Source organism: Schistocerca cancellata, chromosome 12 (assembly GCF_023864275.1).
Source record: "Schistocerca cancellata isolate TAMUIC-IGC-003103 chromosome 12, iqSchCanc2.1, whole genome shotgun sequence".
Lineage (NCBI taxonomy): Eukaryota > Metazoa > Arthropoda > Insecta > Orthoptera > Acrididae > Schistocerca > Schistocerca cancellata.
Window position 1 is genome coordinate 8,793,496 of NC_064637.1, and position 19,610 is coordinate 8,813,105.

General features: G+C 44.2%; 1 protein-coding gene across 4 annotated transcripts in view; it reads right to left on the bottom strand.

Moving 5' to 3' along the window:
* LOC126109885 (uncharacterized) overlaps positions 1 to 19,610 on the bottom strand; it is a 147,171-nt gene that overhangs the window by 89,821 nt on the left and 37,740 nt on the right. For all 4 annotated transcript variants that reach the window (XM_049914974.1, XM_049914971.1, XM_049914972.1 and 1 more), the window contains exons 3-4: positions 19,201 to 19,402; positions 7,361 to 7,683 (exon numbers count right to left, since the gene is read on the bottom strand). In XM_049914974.1, coding sequence (XP_049770931.1) covers positions 7,361 to 7,683; positions 19,201 to 19,402 — 525 coding nt within the window. The remainder of the gene's footprint in view (positions 1 to 7,360; positions 7,684 to 19,200; positions 19,403 to 19,610) is intronic.

Genomic DNA, 19,610 nt, shown 5'->3' on the forward strand with positions numbered 1-19,610 from the left:
TTTCTTTTAAATCTCTGTCTGGAATTTAAAAGTATATGAGGTGACTTCAGACATAAATTGACTTTTTTTTTTTTTTTAATTCTATTTTCTTCCTATTTGATTTTAGCAATTTTCAACACACATTACGGAAGTCCATCATTAGCAAAAAGTGGTAAGGATTCAGATAATGCTGCTACGGACGCGCTCTCTTCATTCTGTGCTGAGTGCTTCTTCTGTTACACAGCTCACCTGTGCTGAGAGAAGGCGTCCCGGCCACTGTGAAATGTTTGTTGTCTGATTTCGCAGGAACTACCGGGAGAATAAATTCGATTTTTGCACATCTTACAATTTGACATCTTTGCCCAATAAAGGACTAAATTTGTTTCTTTTATTCCTCATTGTTACTGTGCAGTATGAAACTAAGTAACGCATTGAACAAAATTTTTTAAGAATTTGCTAAGATAAAATCACATTGCGTCGATTTTGCATATAGTCGATTTTAGCTAATACAATGCAGGAAATAAATTCTAGACAAGACATCTAAATTTTATTTAAAATTGGGAGCAGAACGATACCTCACTTTGCTCTCGAGATTTTGGTTTTTATATCAGACAGAGAGTCATGCATGGTGTGCCTATCAGGAATCATATGATCATAAAAACTGTCATACTTCATAAATGGTTCAAGATACTGAAATATTTTTTTTTTTTTTTTTTTTTGTGCAAATGATAGCGCAAAGAGACACGTATGTTGGTATGTTGTACGATAAACACCCAAAAATTTTTATATAGCAATATATGAAAATAGGTTACCCGCAGCAGAGAGAGGGTCAGCAGAATGGCACACATAAACACAATGGGAACACAGAAGCATCAATCTAGTTATACCATAGAAATCGCTCACTTTCCTAAATACGATAATTTGTGTCAACTAATGTCAAGAGCGGCTCTATCTAAAAGTACTGTGTCATAAATACACACTTTAGTACCTTTCTTGCTTTTATATGTTCTCGACACTGTCCGAAATCACCCCACACTATTCACATTTTAGTAAAAACCATCTTCATTTTATAACTTTACACAAAAAAACTCAACATACTTGTATAGCAATTGTCTTCATGCCGTAAGCTACGATCACTTTGACAACTGCAGTTTTAATACTTTTTCACTGGTTGAAACTACAGAAAGTTCCCACTTGATGATGCTGCGCGAACTTTCAACAGAGAGACTGCTCCTCAGACATTTACCTAGGTAAACATTCAACACAAAATAAAAGTCACAGAATGCAGCAAATACAACCTCATGCTTAACTACAGGAAAGAGCAAATAAACCATACTGTCTGAGATCACTGCAGTGTCGAAATCACCCCGTTTGATGAAGTAGAATTAAGGAACGACTGGGCCCCTATTTCGGTTATGTCATGTATTGACTCTGTCCAGAATACTTCGTGTCCACTGTCCTGTTTTTCCATTGCTGCCAAAGCCAGCAATCTACCAACTGTTGTATCGTAATTGCTCGGTGAGGATAAATGTTGCAAGTTGTGATGGCTATGCCGATCACGGATTACGTATTTCCTCTCTCACGTCTCGGCTCTCTGCAACAGCCTAAGTGAAATGCACCACCAACCACAGTGCAAGCAGTCTCAAGAATGTAGAATCAAGGTCCACCTTACTAGGAATAAACGTAAATTTAGGGAGTTTTTGACATTGATCTTATGGATTTTTTACAGGGGCTATGAATTTATGCCATAAAATAAAGAATAAAACATAAAATTGAGGAACATAAAATTCAACTTCCACTGTAGTTATTTAATTCTTTTCCCCCAAATTCCAGATATTGCTGGTTTAAGACATTAAGATAACAAGATGAGGAAAACTGACAGATGTGTAACTTTACATTGCTTCAATCCTTTGAGAACAGTGAACCAAATCTGCCAAACAAAAGACATGAGAACTGTTTCTGAATGGATGTATACACTTTTTCCTGAAATGCCAAAAATTGCAAAAATTTGTGACAGCTATAGAAAAAAACTTGGTATACTGTAGATCCTATAGATATCCTGACAATAATATGGGGTCAGACTCCAACCAAAATGAAATTTTTACTTCTCAGGCACAGGTTTTGCAGTCCCTTAACATTTGTCTTTGAGAGTTAGGAGTGTCTCCTGTAAATACAGAAAAGATAGGATCTAAGAGATATTCTGCAGGAAAGAGAAAAAACTCAATTCCCCTACGATAAGAAATCTTTTTGTCAACAGAGTCTTCTGAAAGTGACACTGACGTGTCAGAAAATGCAGTTTTAAATATCTGAAAACCAACTTCACAAATTTAAGCAGCAGAAAAAAGAAAATCACGATTTTAACATGCCTGCTTAAATCATGGATTTTGGTGCCCCAAACTACATGGTTCGGTAAGCAAAGCAGTTATTGAAGGCATTTTGAAAATCCAGATCAAAAACGAAGGAAAAGTCTGTAAGTAGAAACTGTCCACACCATTCAGTCATTTTGCGAAAGTTATGATATAAGCAGAGCCATGCCTGAACAGTGGTGGTCAAAAAATTAAAGTTTCAAAGATACTTGTTCTTTGTGATTTAAAAAAGGCATACACAGTGTTTAAAGAAAATATTCCTAATATGCCTGTTATTTTATCCAAATTTGCAGAGTAGAGGCCATTTACCACGATTTAACAATGGAAAATCCAGGACGGAATATAACAATATTGTGAAAAGTAAAGTTTCTATTCACCATATAGCGGAGACGCTGAGATGCAGATAGGCACAACAAAAAGACTGGCACAAATATAGTTTTCGGTCAGAAGGCCTCCGTCAGAATTGTATGTCGAACATACACATGTGACTGCAGTCTCAGGCAACTGAGGCCGTACTGCGAGCAGGAGCAGTGGTGCACGATGGGAGTGGCAACCGAGTGGGGGGTACGGAGGAGGCTGGGGCGGGGAGGCGGAGGCTTAGTGGAGTAGGCGTGGTGGCCAGTGACACGCTGTCGGAAAGCGCAGAGGCACGAGGTGGAACGAGGGTAGGGCACCTGCGTGCGGTTAGGAGGTCAGACAGAGGGAGCGGAGAGGTGGCGGGCAGGGGGGATAACGGAAAAGGAGAGAAGTAAACACGCTGCACGTGACGGAGGAACGATGGCTGCAAAGTGCTGGAATGGGAACAGACAAGGGGCCGGGTGCAAGAGGACAATGACTAATGGAGATTTCGGCCAGGAGGGTTACGAAAATGTCGGATATATTGCTGGAAAAGTTCCCTCCTGTGTAATTCAGAAAAGCTGGTGTCGGTGGGAAGAATCCAAATGACACAGGCTCTGAATCAGTCAATGAAATGGAGGATACCATGTTTGGCAGCGTGTTCAGCAACAGGGTGGTTCACTTGGTCCTCGGTCAGTTTTTCAGTGGCCATTCGTGGGGACAGACAGCTTGTCAATTGTCACGGCCACATAGAATACGGCACAGTGGCTGCAGCTTAGCTTGCAGATCATATGACTGGTTTCACAGGTAGCACTACCTTTGATGGGATAGGTGGTGTTTGTCACCAGACTGGAGTAGATGGTGGTAGGAAGATGTCTAGGACAGGTCTCGCATATAGTTCTATTACAGGGGTACGAGCCTCGAGGTAAGGGGTCGGGAGCGGGGATCGTTTAGTGACGGACAAGTATATTGTGTAGACTCGGTGGATGGCGGCATACCACTGAGGGAGGGGTGGGAAGGATAGTGGGCAGCACATTTCTCATTTCAGGGCACGATGAGAGGTAGTCAAAACCCTGGCAGAGAATGTCCTCCGGAACCTCAACCCGGTCCTACTGAATCCGACAAGCCACGTTCCTAGATGTTGACCTCCGCCTCAGAGATGGCTACGTCAGTACCTCTGTCCATATCAAACCTACTAACCACCAACAATACCTCCACTTTGACAGCTGCCACCCATTGCAAGCCAAGAAGTCCCTTCCATACAGCCCAGCCACCCGTGGTCGTCACATCTGCAGTGACAAGCGGTCCATCTCGAAATATACTGAGGGTCACACTGAAGCCTTCACTGACCTAATTATCCTCCCATTGTTGTACAAAAACAAATCTCCTGTGCCTCATCTTTCCAGTCTCCCACCACCTCCTGGCCACGGAGCATTCCACTTGTAACTCAGTACCACCCAGGACTGGAGCAACTGAAATACATTCTCTGTCAGGGTTTTGGCTACCTCTCGTCATGCCCTGAAGTGAGAAATGTCCTACCCAGTATCCTTCCCACCCCTCCCACAGTGGCATGCCACCGTCCGTCCACCGAACCTACACAATATACTTGTCCGTCCCTACACAATGTCTGCTCCCAACCCCTTACCTCGAGGCTCGTACCCATGTAATAAACCTAGATGCAAGACCTGTCCTATACATCCTCCCACCACCACCCACTCCAGTCCGGTCACTAACATCACCTATCCCATCAAAGGAAGGGCTATCTGTGAAACCAGTCATGTGATCTACAAGCTAAGCTGCAACCACTGTGCTGTATTCTACGTGGCCACGACAATGAACAAGCTGTCTGCACGAATGGCCACCGACAAACTGTCGCCATGAAACAAATGGACCACCCTGTTGCAGAACAGGCTACCAAACGTGACATCCTCCATTTAAATGGATGCTTCAGAGCCTGTGCTGTTTGTATCCTTCCCACCAGCTTCTCTGAAGTGCGCAGGTGGGAACTTTTCCTGCAATATATCCTACATTCCCGTAACTCTCCTGGCCTCAACCTTCGTCAGTCATTGTCCTCTCCCATACAGCCCCTTCTTGTTCCCATTCCAGCTTCACACAGCCCTCATTCCTCCATTGCACACAGTCTTTTTACTTCTCTCCTTTTCTGCTACCCCCCCCCCCCCCCTTTCACTGCTCCCTCTGTCTAACCTCCCAACTGCACACAGCTGCCCTACCCTCTTTCCACCTCGTCCCTCTGTGCTCCACAATAGCACGTCACTGTCTGCCACGCCTACCTTACTATCCCTTCCCCTTCCCCACCCCAGCCTCCGCCTTACCCCCACCCACTTGCCACACCCATCACGCACCGGTGCTGCTGCTCGCAATGTGGCCTCAGTTGCCCGAGACTGCAGTCACGTGTGTGCGAGTTGCGCTGGGGCGAGTGTGTACACGTGTGTTTGCCGTGTAAGTCTGATGAAGGCGTTCTGGCTGAAAGCTATATTTGTGACAGTCATTTTGTTGTGCCTATCTGCAACTCAGCATCTCCGCTATTTGGTGAGTAGCTGCTTTTCTTTTCACAGTATTGTTACATTCACCAAAATTTGGAACTCATGACTGAAAATTCACGTTTGAACTCACAAACAAGTGGAGAAATGCAGACATATTAACATTTTCTTGCAAAGATTCTGTGCAATCTACCATCAATAGTTTGTCAGTTGTAATTCATGCTCTGGGAGTAAAGAAATCGAGACCATACTTCAGAAAGCGTTTGAACAAAAGCTGATACACAATGTCGCCTTCCGACAGTGGATTCTGTGAACGAGTGTAAATTGGAAACATTACGAAAATCAACAACAGTGTTCATCAAATTATTTTGCAATAAGCCATCTATGTTAGTTTTTTTGCAATAAAGTCATGACGAACCAAGTTCATTTATGAAACACATTAGAGAAAGTCTACAAGATTCACAGTTTGCTGTGTATGTGATTTTTTCAGAGAACTACTCATTTATGATACAGGATGTGGTCCGGAGCATCACTGGACAAGTCAGCAAGTCACTGTTCACAAATTTGTTGTGTACTACAAAGGAGAAACAGAGCATCTCAGTTAGGTTGTTATTTCAAACTATCTCGAACACAACACTGTGGCTGTCTACTGCTTCCAGAAAAAGCTCACTGTATTCTTGAGATATCACTTTGAACCTAAAAAAAATTACCTCTTCTCTAATGGTGCTGCAGCTCAGTACAAAATCAAGAGAAACTTTTTAAAACTATTTTCCCATCAAGCTGATTTTGGGATAGAGGCTGAATGGCATTTTTCAGCAACATCTCGTGGAAAAGTGCCTTGTGATGGAGTTGGTGGCAGAGTGAAGAGGTTGGCAGCACGAAAAAGTTTGAAACATCTATACGACAATCAAATTCTTCCACCTCCGCAGCTTTTCAATTGGGCAGTGGAAAACATTTCTGGAGTAAATTTTACATTTGTATCTCAGGACGAATACACAGAGACAGCCAAATTTCTAAACAATTCCTTCAGCAAAGCATCAATTCCAGGGACTCAAATGTCTCATACATTCACTCCTATGGCAAAAATCTTTGTCAAGATATTCTCACATGCTCAAAGTTCATTACAACAGTTGACCACCAAACCCAAAGAGACACTGTCGCTGACAGGTGTAAATCAATACATAATACAGTGTGTAACAAGGACAAGTAGTGGCTTGCATACATTTTGGGGGAAAGATGAAGAAGAAGATGACCTAAAGGTGACGTATCTTCATCCATGTGGTCCATCTCCTCCTCCTGCATACCTGGAGAAGCCATATGTTATGTCGATTCGTGTGGTGGATTTTCTATGTAAAGTGAACCCAATGACTCCAACACACTGAATATACACATTGTCTGAACATGACACGGTCAAAACCAACAGAGGCTTCACCGTTAATTCCAACTTGTTACACATTGTGACTGACACAGCTGTTCGTACATTTCATCTTGTAAGTAAACTTTTTAAAATTAATTTGGTGATTTGTTAATGTAGAATTTCTATGGAAGTCTTTTTCCACACAACACATGGAACTTGAAAATTCTGCAACATGTGATCCCATGATGACCTCAAAATGAAACTTTCAGAGCTGTAAGAATAGAGTGCAAGGAAATTTTGTGATTTTTTTCAAAATTTTAAAACTGTGTCTTTTTTAGAAAATTATAGTTTATTTAAATTAAAAAAATAATAATTTTTAAACTCCATCATGTCGCATACCAAACAAAAGCCTATATAAAGAGTTTTACAGTGATAAATTTTGCAGGTCTGAATCTAACCCAGTTCTGGACAAAATGGCAATTTACTACTCTAGGGTGTAGCAATTTTTAACAAAAATTTTAAAATTTGAGGCTTAGTATTTTTTAATTAAATTATGAAAAAAAGTCTTATCGGTTTCATTCATTAAGATGTGGGGACACTAGGTATGCCCAGTTTCATCAAAATCTAAGAACATCAAATTTAATCAGTTTATTGATTGGATATGGAATGACCCATAACCACTATCCCCTTGTTGCAACAAGAAAGCCACAGCTTGTATTATGTAAGAGTTAAAATACTGAACACTCGAGAAGCACTCATCAACCGAGAGTTCACATCTTCATACGTGAGACCACCAAATGAGGAGAGGTAATAACACTCACCTTGTCCCACCCATCGTCCACTTTATGCGTATCGACTTGAGGGTATTACTCTTGGCATTCAGAAAATACCTCAATTCGTCAATATTCGCAAACGACCGTCCAAAGTCAATCTCAGCCAGTTGCGGGCATCCGTCAGCCAAAGGTCGCAGCAGTACACAAGGTTGCGAGGCAGAAGTACCCTCTGTGCAGTCGTGGTCCAGACGCAGCACACGGAGGTTCCGTAGCCGTGACACTGCCTCCGAAAATTCCTCAGATCTCAGCAGATTGTCTGATATCCGCATCATCTGTAGACTGGAGCACTTCTCGACCAAGTTCTTCAGCATCTGCAAACCAAAAACTTCCTGTAGTATAGAAACACGTTCAAACAAACAAATGGGAAATCTCGAGAGGGGAGAAGCCCCATTACCGGTTGCCCGAATAGACGCTTTGTCTATTCCGAAACTTACAAGCAATTTCCAGCAATAGAAGTTGTGCAGAAAAACTCTCACGTATCAAACAGCTTCAAACATGCGATTACTTTACAAACGAGTTACGACGTTAAATATTTGACGCTAAGCACGTAAGTGAGAAAATGTTTAGTTGAACTTTGTTGGAAGTCACTAAGTACTCTCATTATCAAACAGTATGAATACAGTCTGAGTAAATGGTATTCTATTTTAAGGAAGGCTAGCTTTTCACGCATCTCAATGCCGACGATTTTGTATCCCCTGAACTGTGTCGTACAATGAAATAATTTTGCAGGTACATTCATTCAGTGGGATATGTGGATACTGGCAGTTAAATGTGTTACGAATAGTGTTAGTAAAGGAGTAATAAATTAAAATTTCATGCTCGACGATGAAGTTTTACTGCACCACCAGTGAAAATGTGATGTGCTGTAAACTTTTTCCTTTGACTGTTTCGTGGTGGGTGTCAGTGAGAAGTAGATCCGAAAAGGTTTGAAATTATGTGTGAAGTTTGTTGGAAGTTGCAGAGCGCTCTCATTCCCAAATGGTGGACGAATACAGTCTGAGTAATCTGCACGCCACGAGTTACACTGACTCGAGAGAGGCAGTTTCTGACTATAATACTTGTAATACTGTGTTAAACCTTTAACACGAGATGCTGCCTCTCAATGAGCAGATTCTGACAGCTTTTTAAATATGGTAAACAATATATGAAATTATGTAAATCAAATTTTTGCTGTATCTGAAACTGCTAGACAGGCAATCTGCAAATGGTATTGTGCCAATAGTGATGCAGATTATGACAGCAAAGGTGCCCCTTTGGTATGCAGTACTACAGACTCCATGGCAAGATCCACAAATCACTCAGTATTTAATCCATACACGATACTAACATTTTCAAAATTACAGCAGACAAAAAACAATTCCATAGGTACCTATTGTTGTTGGGGTCTTCAGTCCTGAGACTAGTTTGATGCAGCTCTCCATGCTACTCTATCCTGTGCAAGCTGCTTCATCTCCCAGTACCTACTTCAACCTACATCCTTCTGAATCTGCTTGGTGTATTCATCTCTTGGTCTCCCTCTACGATTTTTACCCTCCACGCTGCCCTCCAATGCTAAATTGGTGATCCCTTGATACCTCAGAACATGTCCTACCAATCGATCCCTTCTTTGAGTCAAGTTGTGCCACAAACTTCTCCTCTCCCCAATCCTATTCAATACTTCCTCATTAGTTACGTGATCTACCCATCTAAGCTTCAGCATTCTTCTGTAGCACCACATTTCAAAAGCTTCTATTCTCTTCCTTTCCAAACTATTTATCATCCATGTTTCACTTCCATACATGGCTACACTCCACACAAATACTTTCAGAAATGACTTCCTTACACTTAAATCTACACTCGATGTTAACAAATTTCTCTTCTTCAGAAACGCTTTCCTTGCCATTGCCAGTCTACATTTTATATCCTCTCTACTTCGACCATCATCAGTTATTTTGCTCCCCAAATAGCAAAACTCCTTTACTACTTTAAGTGTCTCATTTCCTAAACTAATTCCCTCAGCATCACCCGACTTAAGTCAACTACATTCCATTATCCTCGTTTTGTTTTTGTTGATGTTCATCTTATATCCTCTTTTCAAGACGCTATCCATTCCATTCAACTGCTCTTCCAAGTCCTTTGCTGCCTCTGACAGAATTACAATGTCATCGGCGAACCTCAAGGTTTTAATTTCTTCTCCATGGATTTAATACCTACTCCGAATTTTTCTTTTGTTTCCTTCACTGCTGCTCAATATACAGATTGAATAACATCGGGGAGAGGCTACAACCCTGTCTTACTCCCTTCCCAACCACTGCTTCCCTTTCATGCCCCTCGACTCTTATAACTGCCATCTGGTTTCTGTACAAGTTGCAAATAGCCCTTCGTTCCCTGTATTTTACCCCTGCCACCTTCAGAATCTGAAAGAGAGTATTCCAATCAACATTGTCAAAAGCTTTCTCTAAGTCTACAAATGCTAGAAATGTAGGTTTGCCATAGATACCTGTAATAGCAACCTGTAAGCTGTGTTTCATTCAAAACACCTGGCAAGACAGCAACCTATTTCTGGTCATTTTGGCTACTAACATCCACCAGGGTTATTTTTAAGCAGAGGAAAAATGGCAGAAAGAAAAAGACAATACTGAGAGTGACTACAAACAAGATTCAGTTGCAGCCAGTACCATGACACCCCACCCCCTAAAAATTACACACACGCGCGCACACACACACACACACACACACACACACACACACACACACACTAGATTCATGATGTGATCCAACGATATTAAAGTCTTAACTTTATATATTTATTGTATTTAGGATAACACAGCTTAGTCTTATATTTTTCATAAAAAGGAATTATACATGAAAGTTAACAAGCTTTATTTTTTAGAAAGCATAATTATTTTTCGTACTTCTAATTTAACTCAAATTATAATCATATCTGACACAATCAATGTCATTTTATAATGTATTACGAGTAACAACTTGACACCATTTGTAAAAGAAATACTTAATCGGGTATGAAATCCTTCGGATGGTCAAGGTCAATGTATCATAAGATCGTGAACTGCGACTTCTTGTACCTTTGCTCTTGGTGATTTGTGTAACAAGCAATTGTTGGTCAGTTACGGCACAAGCAGTTGAACTGAAAAGTCACAATATGTATGGGACGAGAAGTAGTTGGTGTCAACGGTTGTTGTAGGTTTGACTTGTACTGTAATGTGGAACTATTATAAATTACTGTATGAGAGATGGAAACAGACAGCCTGAGAAATAGAATCTCACAGCAGTGATATTTTACAATGAAGCCCAGTCATACTGCCGAGATACGATAATACTAATTTCAGCAAGCCACAATTTTCGGCAAGCAAAAAAGTCATCGAGGAGCGAGGCGAGCACATAAGGAATGACTTTTATTCTCATCTATTTCCTAGTTGCACGTACATAGTGACGTAAACTAGGAATGTGCACTTTCTTTGAACTATTTTTGAACAATAGCAGAGGAGAGAGTCAGCTCTATAGCTATCCACCGTTTAAACTGGAATCTGTTTTCTATTACTTTCCAGCACGATAATACGCAGCCTCAACGAAACAGTAATGACTTTTAGTAGAGAGAAATTCCTGCAAACCCCTAATTGGTGACCCATAATTTCTTCACACATCCCAGATTGTGCTTTTCTGGACTTGAGGCACCATTCCTGTTTTGTCACAGTGTAACACACACAATCACAATACTCACTACTGTGAATATTTTTGCTATCAGACAGTCTGAACGAACCTACTGCCCCTAGCTGCGAGCGATCCAGCTGTAAGATTGTGACTATTTTTCTACTTACTTAATGAAATAGATTCTGTATTTTTGCATTTCAAACATTTGTACATTGTCAGTACACATGAATGACAGTAAAATAATGTCACTGATTCAGTGACATAAGCTACAACCTATTCACAAAGAAAGACTTTCGAATGTGTGTGAAAGTGCAGCTTACTCTGCTGGAAGCAAGTCAATGTAAATAAATTATTCATGCGGGGAGAAGCTTAATTTCTGTTACCTGTTCTTATTACAATAGACACTTTCCTCAACACTCAACAGTTTTGCACGAGGTCCAACTACTCACATTTTCTTACATTTCACTCCGCTTTCGAATGCACGAATATTTTTGTAACTTTAATTACTTTTGGTTCGAAAGCAAACGTATTTAACATTCTTTATGTTCACAATTTAAGTGTAGCAACACTTACAGGATTGGTTTCTTCTGTATTGGCAAACTGTTTTATTGTTTTTGATGTTTTATTATGATGTTTGTGTGGTTCTCTCTTCAGCTCGGTGGCTTATTTGGTATGTTAAATTGGGGTAGATGTTGCATCCCATACAAGTTTCCTACATTTCACATTCATTCACGTGACAGGAGTTGCAATAAAAACTTCACAGATATACGATGTCTTTCAGCAAAAGTTAAGGTCTTCTGCTGTTTACTAATAATTCTGTTCTTAAAAACTCATTAGTCAGTAGATATTGTAGGTTACAAGAAAACTGAAAATAAACTATCCTCTATTGCAGCATTTCACACCTCTGCGGGCTCTTAAGAAACTAAAGAAATACAAATCAGGTGTCATTTCTTTAGCAATTGCTAATTTTACAGGCACTACATAAACTCCCTATTGTAAAACCTATATTACAAATGAGTATAAATGATTTTATTCACACTCATCTGATATTGTATTTAGAAATCCAGTGTCAGAAGGTGCAGAAGTTGAAATCGCGCCAGAGGGTACGGGATACCCACTACCAATCGCATTTCCCAGTCACGTATTTAGGCGGCCACACGGCACTGTCCCGGCAGTCCGGTACTCGTCGTAGTTCACGTGTAGATCTCAGCCATACTGCTTTCCAGTTTCTCGTACATACAGTCATTGTTCGGAGTGTTCCTGCACTGTTGTCGTCTCGCCACGTTTATCCCCAGTTCTCGCTCGCTTCCCTCGCCTCGTGTCCCGGTCGGTCGCGGTGTCTGTCGTCCGCTACTTGTTCGTCTGTCCCGTCTGTTCACTGTTAGGGATACCTCTAGTGGCTCCCCCGCCTGACAGTTTCGCGTCTCCGTTCTCCACCGTGCACCACTCACCGGTCGCACATCTACGACATTGGCGACGAGGTAAAAGATTCGATAGCACGGAGGCTAAGTTCATCTGTCTCCAGGACCGACAGCAGCAGCTCGTGCAGCAGCAGCATCAGTTAAGACATTTTACGGCAATCCTCGCAGTTGCTGACGGTCAGTCACAGCAGGGGGGCACCGTACTGCACCAGCTCCCGGGTGTCCCGGTTTCTGACGCTTCCCCATTTCCGTCACCGTTTCCACCCTTTAACGACACTAAGGATGACTGACAAACTTACTTGCATCTTCTGAAACATTTCACAGCATTTCAGGTCAAGGATGACTCCCTACAGCGAACCCCGTGGCTCTTTCCTTTGACGAGATGTGCGTGTCGCCGATTAACTACTATTTCCGGCGATACAGTGTCGCGGCATCTCGGCTCGAGTTCCTCCGGTACCGTAAACGCCCCGCAGATGTACCGTTCTCGAGTCACGGACCGCCGGGGTCTCATCTGCAAATTCTACTTCACTTGCACGAATCGGCATCACGAGGCACCGTACGCAGACTCCCTAATTCGCGATGTTGTCGCTCGACTGGCACCCGATCCCTAGGTCCGGACAGCTGCGTCGAAACTCTACGACCCCTCACCGGAAGACATTTTGCACACAGCCCACTGCTTTGAAATTGCACAAATGGCGAACGAGCGTCTCGTGGTGAAGCCACAGGTAGAATCCTCCCCGTGGGCACGTCCCTCGTGCTGTCGACGCGGTACGTCCCAGAGAGAGACGACTCCTCGACCGACGTCTCTACGGCTTCGGAAGTGCCAATTGCTCCTCGTCGACAGTCACGTGGATCACTTCCGTCTCACCTGCACTCCTTTTCCACCGTCTCTCGTGCAGACTGACCCCGTTGCCGGAAGACGTGCACGCTCTATCAGGAATACGGCCATCTCCGACCTGTCTGTCGCAGCCGCTCGACCCGCTCCCGCCCCTCACCCGTGGGGCATCAGAATACCGCGCGCACGCTGCAGTCAGTCGTCCCGCTGGAAACACCACCGATGTGAAAGTCGGTCCTCACGCTCCGCATTTTTAACACCGACGTGTGTTTCCAGGCCGATACGGGGTCGACCATCTCCTCGATCAGTCTGGCAACGTACACGTGCCCGTGTTCCCTGGAGCTGTCTCCCACCTCTCAGCAATTGGTCGCATACGGTGACGCTTCTATTCCCTCTCTGTGGGCAGTTTTCGGTCCCGGCCACCTATAAACACGTTCCCCGGCTCCCGACCCTTCCGGTGGTCGACCGTCCCTCGGCTCCAAACATTTTTGGACTCGACGCTTTCTCACTGTTAGGCTTTTCGAATTCTGACGAAGGTAACGTCGTTTCCACTGCCGTCCCATTCCGGGACCTCGACAAGTTGTGCTCGGCCTACACCTCTCCATTTCGGCCCTACTTAGGGCGCGCTTCGAACTTACAGGCACACGTCGCTCTCCGGACAGACGCTCGGCCACAGTTCTTTCGAGCTCGACCCGTTCGGTGGTCTCGTGTTCGGCTGTCAAGCGAGAGCTGGATTGCCTGCAGGCTGCTGGCACCGTCGAGCCTGTGAAAAGTGTGTGCTCGGGTGACCCCGTTAGCGGTGATCGGGAAACTTGACAGCTCCCTTACCCTTAGATGAGGAATCGCAGAACTTTTGTCATCGACACGCCTTTCAGATTATATAAATACGAGCGCCTTCCATTTGGTATTTCCTCAGTGCCGACCATTTTCCAGAGGTACCTGGAGCAGCTCACACAGTTCATCTCGGACTGTGTCAATTATCTCGATGACACCTCAGGTCACTGGCCTTCCACACCACAAGCATTTGCAAAACCTCGGAACACTGTTTCGTGCCCCGGAGGCCGGGCTTACGCTGTCGGCTGGAAAAGTGTAGTTTCTTTCCAGTCACTGAATGAAAACAAGTTGCTGATAAAGCGTGCTTCATCATCTACTAAATTCGTTCGAGTCCTTCTCGGAATTCTAAACGTGGCCTCTAACACAATTAAAGAGGAAACATTTGTCGCAGCTATCTACGATAACCAGTGGTGGCTTGGAAAAATTCTAGAGATAAGTGAAGAACACAGAGATGCAAAAGTCAAGTTCATGAGTCCCAGTGGCCCTTCCTCAAGTTATTCATGTCCACTTCACACTGATGTTTGCTGGATACCTAATGAAAACATTTTAATGACTTTCCACGTTCCTAGTACAACAACGAGTACTCGTCGTTTATATACTTTTGAATGAGACATAATATTGTCCATTGAAAACTTATGAAAGAATGAATGCCTTTTAGAATTTTATGAATTTGTTTTCTGAGAACTGATCATCATTTGTGACCACTTGGTAAGAGTCACAAAACGAAATGTGTATATTATTATTTATGTTCTTTCTGTTTTAAATCATTAAACAGAACAAACACCCTTCTGATTCTTTTTATTTTGAAATGTATGACAACAGGAATTCTTTGAGACAAAATTTAAAATGGTGAAACTTGTGATTTTGACGAAAAAATTCATGAAGTTCGTAAAAAAAATTTGAAAAATGACATTAATTACAGACTTATATGCACAGTTGCAGCATTTTTATAGTTTAGTGATATAGTTGGTCCTTTTGTCTTTCTAATGACACCAAATTGAATAAAATTGATTTATAAATAAGGTCCTGGAGCAGTGTGTCTGGTCGTAGACAAAGCTGATTGCAGTTCCCACATGGAGAATGGAAGGTTGCAAGCTTCCTCATTACACGAGAACAAATTGAGATTCCTCATCTCTGCAGTCCTACGGAACACCTGACGAGCAGGAGTTTGTACGGATGATGTAGTAACAGTAAAGAAGTGTTCTGCTAAAACCTGAGCAATGTCTTCTGCAAGTCCACCAAGATCCCACGACTTGACAAGGCTGTAAGGGGATGTGTACCACCCTCGGCTGACATCTGTCTTATCGATTCCCAAACTTGCGGAGTGGAAATGGACCGCTTAATGGAAGTTGTGAATTCCCTCCAGGAAGCCCTCTTCCGCTCTTATCACTCGCCTCGCACGTGCTTCCGCAGATCTGAAAGGAGTGAAGATTGTCTATAGTTGGACAGTGTTTGAAGTTCTGCAGAGCTCTTTTCTGGCCCCAATTGCCAGTCGACAGTCGTCATTCCACCAAGGTACAGGTCACCGTCTAAGGTTACTAGACCCGAAGATGGATTCTGCGGCATCCTGCTGGATCTCAAAAGTGATACGGGCCACTGCCTCCAGTGCAAAATCCTGGAGTTCAAAAATAGCCTGCCGACTGCACTGTAACTAATTTGCCCTTCGAATCGTTCGTCTTTGTGGTCTCCTGTGGGCCACTGTCCTAGTCAGCAGATGGGTCCACACTGGAAAGTGGTCACCAGAATGTAAATACGGAGCCACTTGCCACTAAACTGAGTCTGCAATTGCTGGGGAACACAAACAAAGGTCAATGGCCGAAAAAGACCCTGACGCTGTGGAAAAATGTGTTATCCGAGCTGCGTTCAGAAGGCAGATATTCTCAGAACGGACAAGTTGCTCGATCGTCTGAACCCCGTGAGCGAGTGGTCACCGAGCCCCACAGCACACTGTGTGCACCGAAGTACCCCACGAGGAGGAATGGGCGTAGGAGTGCCCGGAAGAGTTCTGCCAGTGTATCTGCATCCAAAGCCTCATTATGGGGAAGGTACACGGAACACACTGTGATATTAAAGGGTGCAAGGACTTTCACAGCAATTGCTCGCACAGTCGCTGTAAGGAGGACAGGAGAGGAGTGGCATCTGTCATCGATGAGAACAGCCGTTCCACCTTTAGCCCCGTCTCGAGTAGTATCGTCCTTCCTGTATGCGTGATAGCCCAGTAATGCTGGTGTGTCACTGACTTTAAGATGCATTTCTTGTAAGCAGATGCAGAGCGGTTTCTCCTGGACCAGTAGCTGCAATGCTTCCAAATGTGAGCAACATCCATTCAAATTCCACTGCAACACAGAAGTCCCTGTGGAAGCCATCGGTTAGTGACGGTTGTTCTCGGCTTTCTCCCTCGGAGGCAGTGGTTTACCGGGGAGGTCGGGGGGAACGTTAGCCGGTTCCTTGCAGTCTGGTTCCTCCGATTGGAAGTCCGTATCCTCGAGAGCACAGTCCCCATCAAATAAGGAGAGAACTCGTCGATCTTAAGGTTTAACTAAACAGTCTTTACTGACAGGAGGAGGTGGTTGCCCAGGTTGCACGGATGGCTCAGTCGGCTTCTGACGTCGGGTAGTGGAATGTGGCTTAGAGGGTAAGCCTATTACCGATAACTTCCATACTACGTCAGTTTGAAGTGGTGCGTTTCCCCCACAGGTACATCCAGAAGTGCATGTGCTCATATTTGAATCTGTGGTCCGAGTTTGTGTGGACGCATCACACTTAGCGATCGGCATCTTAAGGGCCGATGCAAAAGAAGTGGAAAAAACTGGTGGTCGCATAGCTTCGAAAGCTCTTTTAGCTTCACCGTACGGCACGCGTCTCGTTACTTTCAACCCCCAAATTTTCCTTTCCTTGTTATAAACCCCACACTTTCTGTTCCACACTGGGCGATCCCCGGAGCAGTTTACACACTTTGCAGGAAGTGTACAAGAATTGCCCGATTCATGAGCCGAGCCTCCACAATCGTCACACGTAGCCTTCCCATTACATCCCATTACGGTACGACCAAAACTTTGACATTCGTAGCATCGCATTGGGGTAGGAACAAACGAGCAAACCTTAAGACAGATATAGACTGCGAGGATATATTCAGGTAATTCTGAAGTACTAAACGTTACAATAAATGTTCCCGATTTTTCTAATTTCCCATCAACTCTCTTCATACAGTTCTGCACTTCCGTGACACCCATATTTTTCCATTCTTCACATAACTCTGCAGGGTCCATCTCCACTATATCGGAGCAGGTAACCACGCCCTTACTGAAGTTAAGGGTGCTACGCATCACAGCTTTGAGTGGGTAGTCACCTCAGTCTTTATATCCCAGAAGCTCTGACATTTGGTTTGAAGTAGCAGTTTCAACTAGACGTGTTCCATTATGAAGTCATTTGACACTTTTTGGAGACCCCCACAATACCTTCCAATGCAATCTAAATACAGAAAGGTGAAATCTTCTCAAAGGTTCCACCTATTCGCTCGAATACAATGAAAATGTTGTGGCACACTAACGCCCCATTACTACGACTCTACGACTCTGAGGCTTCTTTTCGGGAGGACTGACCAGCCTAGCTGTCTTCGAGGAGTCGGTGTGAGTACTACCTGATGGTACACCCGTCCCGTCCCATCAGTAGTAGTAGTAGTAGTAGTAGTAGTAGTAGTAGTTGGGTGAGCCCATTCTATAGGGATCCCACGAGATGCCAGGGAAATAACTGTCGACCCGGGCAGAACCCTGCACGTCTGAGCAAGCCTTATATAGCTGGTGGGTGGCAGGTGCCCCAGAGGTTGGGCACTAGAGACTGTTTCACTTTAACAGCCATTCACCTCATCACCAGGTAGCACACCTCGAGGCCGAGGTTTTTTTTATACAAGTGTGTACCTCCGTCGGAGTCCGGGCAGTGAAGCCGAAACCCCCGTTCTCCGAAACACACGACATTCCACCGCCGTGCAGTACGGTGGTCGCTAAAGCGCGCCCGGAGCTTACAGTGACAGAGGGCCGGCGACACTTACCGGTCTCCGGCTCGGGAACCCCGGGGTCGCCAGGCTCGTACTCGGCAAACTAGTGCCGAGCCCCCGAGGGGGTGGACGCGGAAGTCGAACGCGTGCCGGAGGGTATGGACCGGGACACCGACAGGGGGTCTCTGCGATCTGGCTCGCCCTCGCCGTGCGAGTGCGACGCTCTCTGTAGCAGGCGCAGTCTGTGGCCGATAGCGTTTCCCGCGGTTACGTATTTAGGTGGCCACACGGTGCAACACCGGCAGTCTGTCGCTCGCCGTAGTTCGCTCGTGCATCTCGGCCGTACCGTGTTCCGTTTCCGCATACGTAACGTCGTCGTTCGGAGTGTTCCTGCACCGTCGTCGTCTCACCGCGTTTATCCCCAGTTCTCGCTCGCTCGCCTCGTGTAGTGTCGCGTCCCGGTCGTCCGTGGTGTCTGTCGTCCGCTACCGTTCGTCAGTCCCGTCCGTTTGTCGTCGGCGATACCTCTGGCGACTTACCCGCCCGGCGGCTCCGTATCTCCGTTCTCCGCCACGTACCACTCGGCGGTCGCTCGGCTGTAACGAGAAATTTGGCTTTCTGTCCGATTAGAACACTTACCGCAGTGTACAGTAGAAATGAGCGGGAGTGTAGTGACAGTAACGTGTTAGGCTGCAGCCTCGCCTCCAGCTGAGGGGTTGACAGTGGTTACGGACACTAACACCCAAATTCTCTGAAATACCAATTTTAAAAATAAATACATTAAAAACTTTGCCAGTAGAAATTGTAAAGTGACCCATTTTTAAACCACAAACATTTCAGAACTTTGACACAGTATTTGCCCACTATCTCCTACGATGCCTCCCTCTCTGCAGGAGGCCAAAATTTAGGCAGAAAATTACATCTGTAATGAAGGCCTGCAAAATAAGTTTTACATCTCCCGAGGTGTGAACGGTGGCATTGTGTAACCGTTGGCAGGTTTCTTGTCCACAGATACTTAAAAGAAAAAAGGGTAACAAAAGAGGTAACCTACAGTATAAATATCAACACTTCATCTAAAGAATAAAATACTTACCGAGTAGCTACGCTTCTGAGTACTACGCAAGCGCAGCTCTTTGAGTCTTCGGCATTTTTCGGAGAGCGTACGGAAGAGACGGGGGCTGACATCGTGCCATATGCATACTTTACACAGGTTTGGGGCATTTTGGATGATCTGTATTGCCTCCAGCTCTGTCACACTACCCTTACAGTTCTTCCAGTTGCAGTGGCTCGGGATCCTGTCACACAGTAATATGCTCACAGTTCATTCCCGAATAGTATCTCCGACATGTAGTAGAGACAGTATGTCAACACTGTAGCAGCCTATTTTAACTTCTATAATCTAAGTTATGTTCCACATGAAGCCAGAAGTTAACAGACAGAAAAACAAAACATTACAAGCACGATCATAAAAACGGCGGATCAACACCGACATTTAATTTCAAA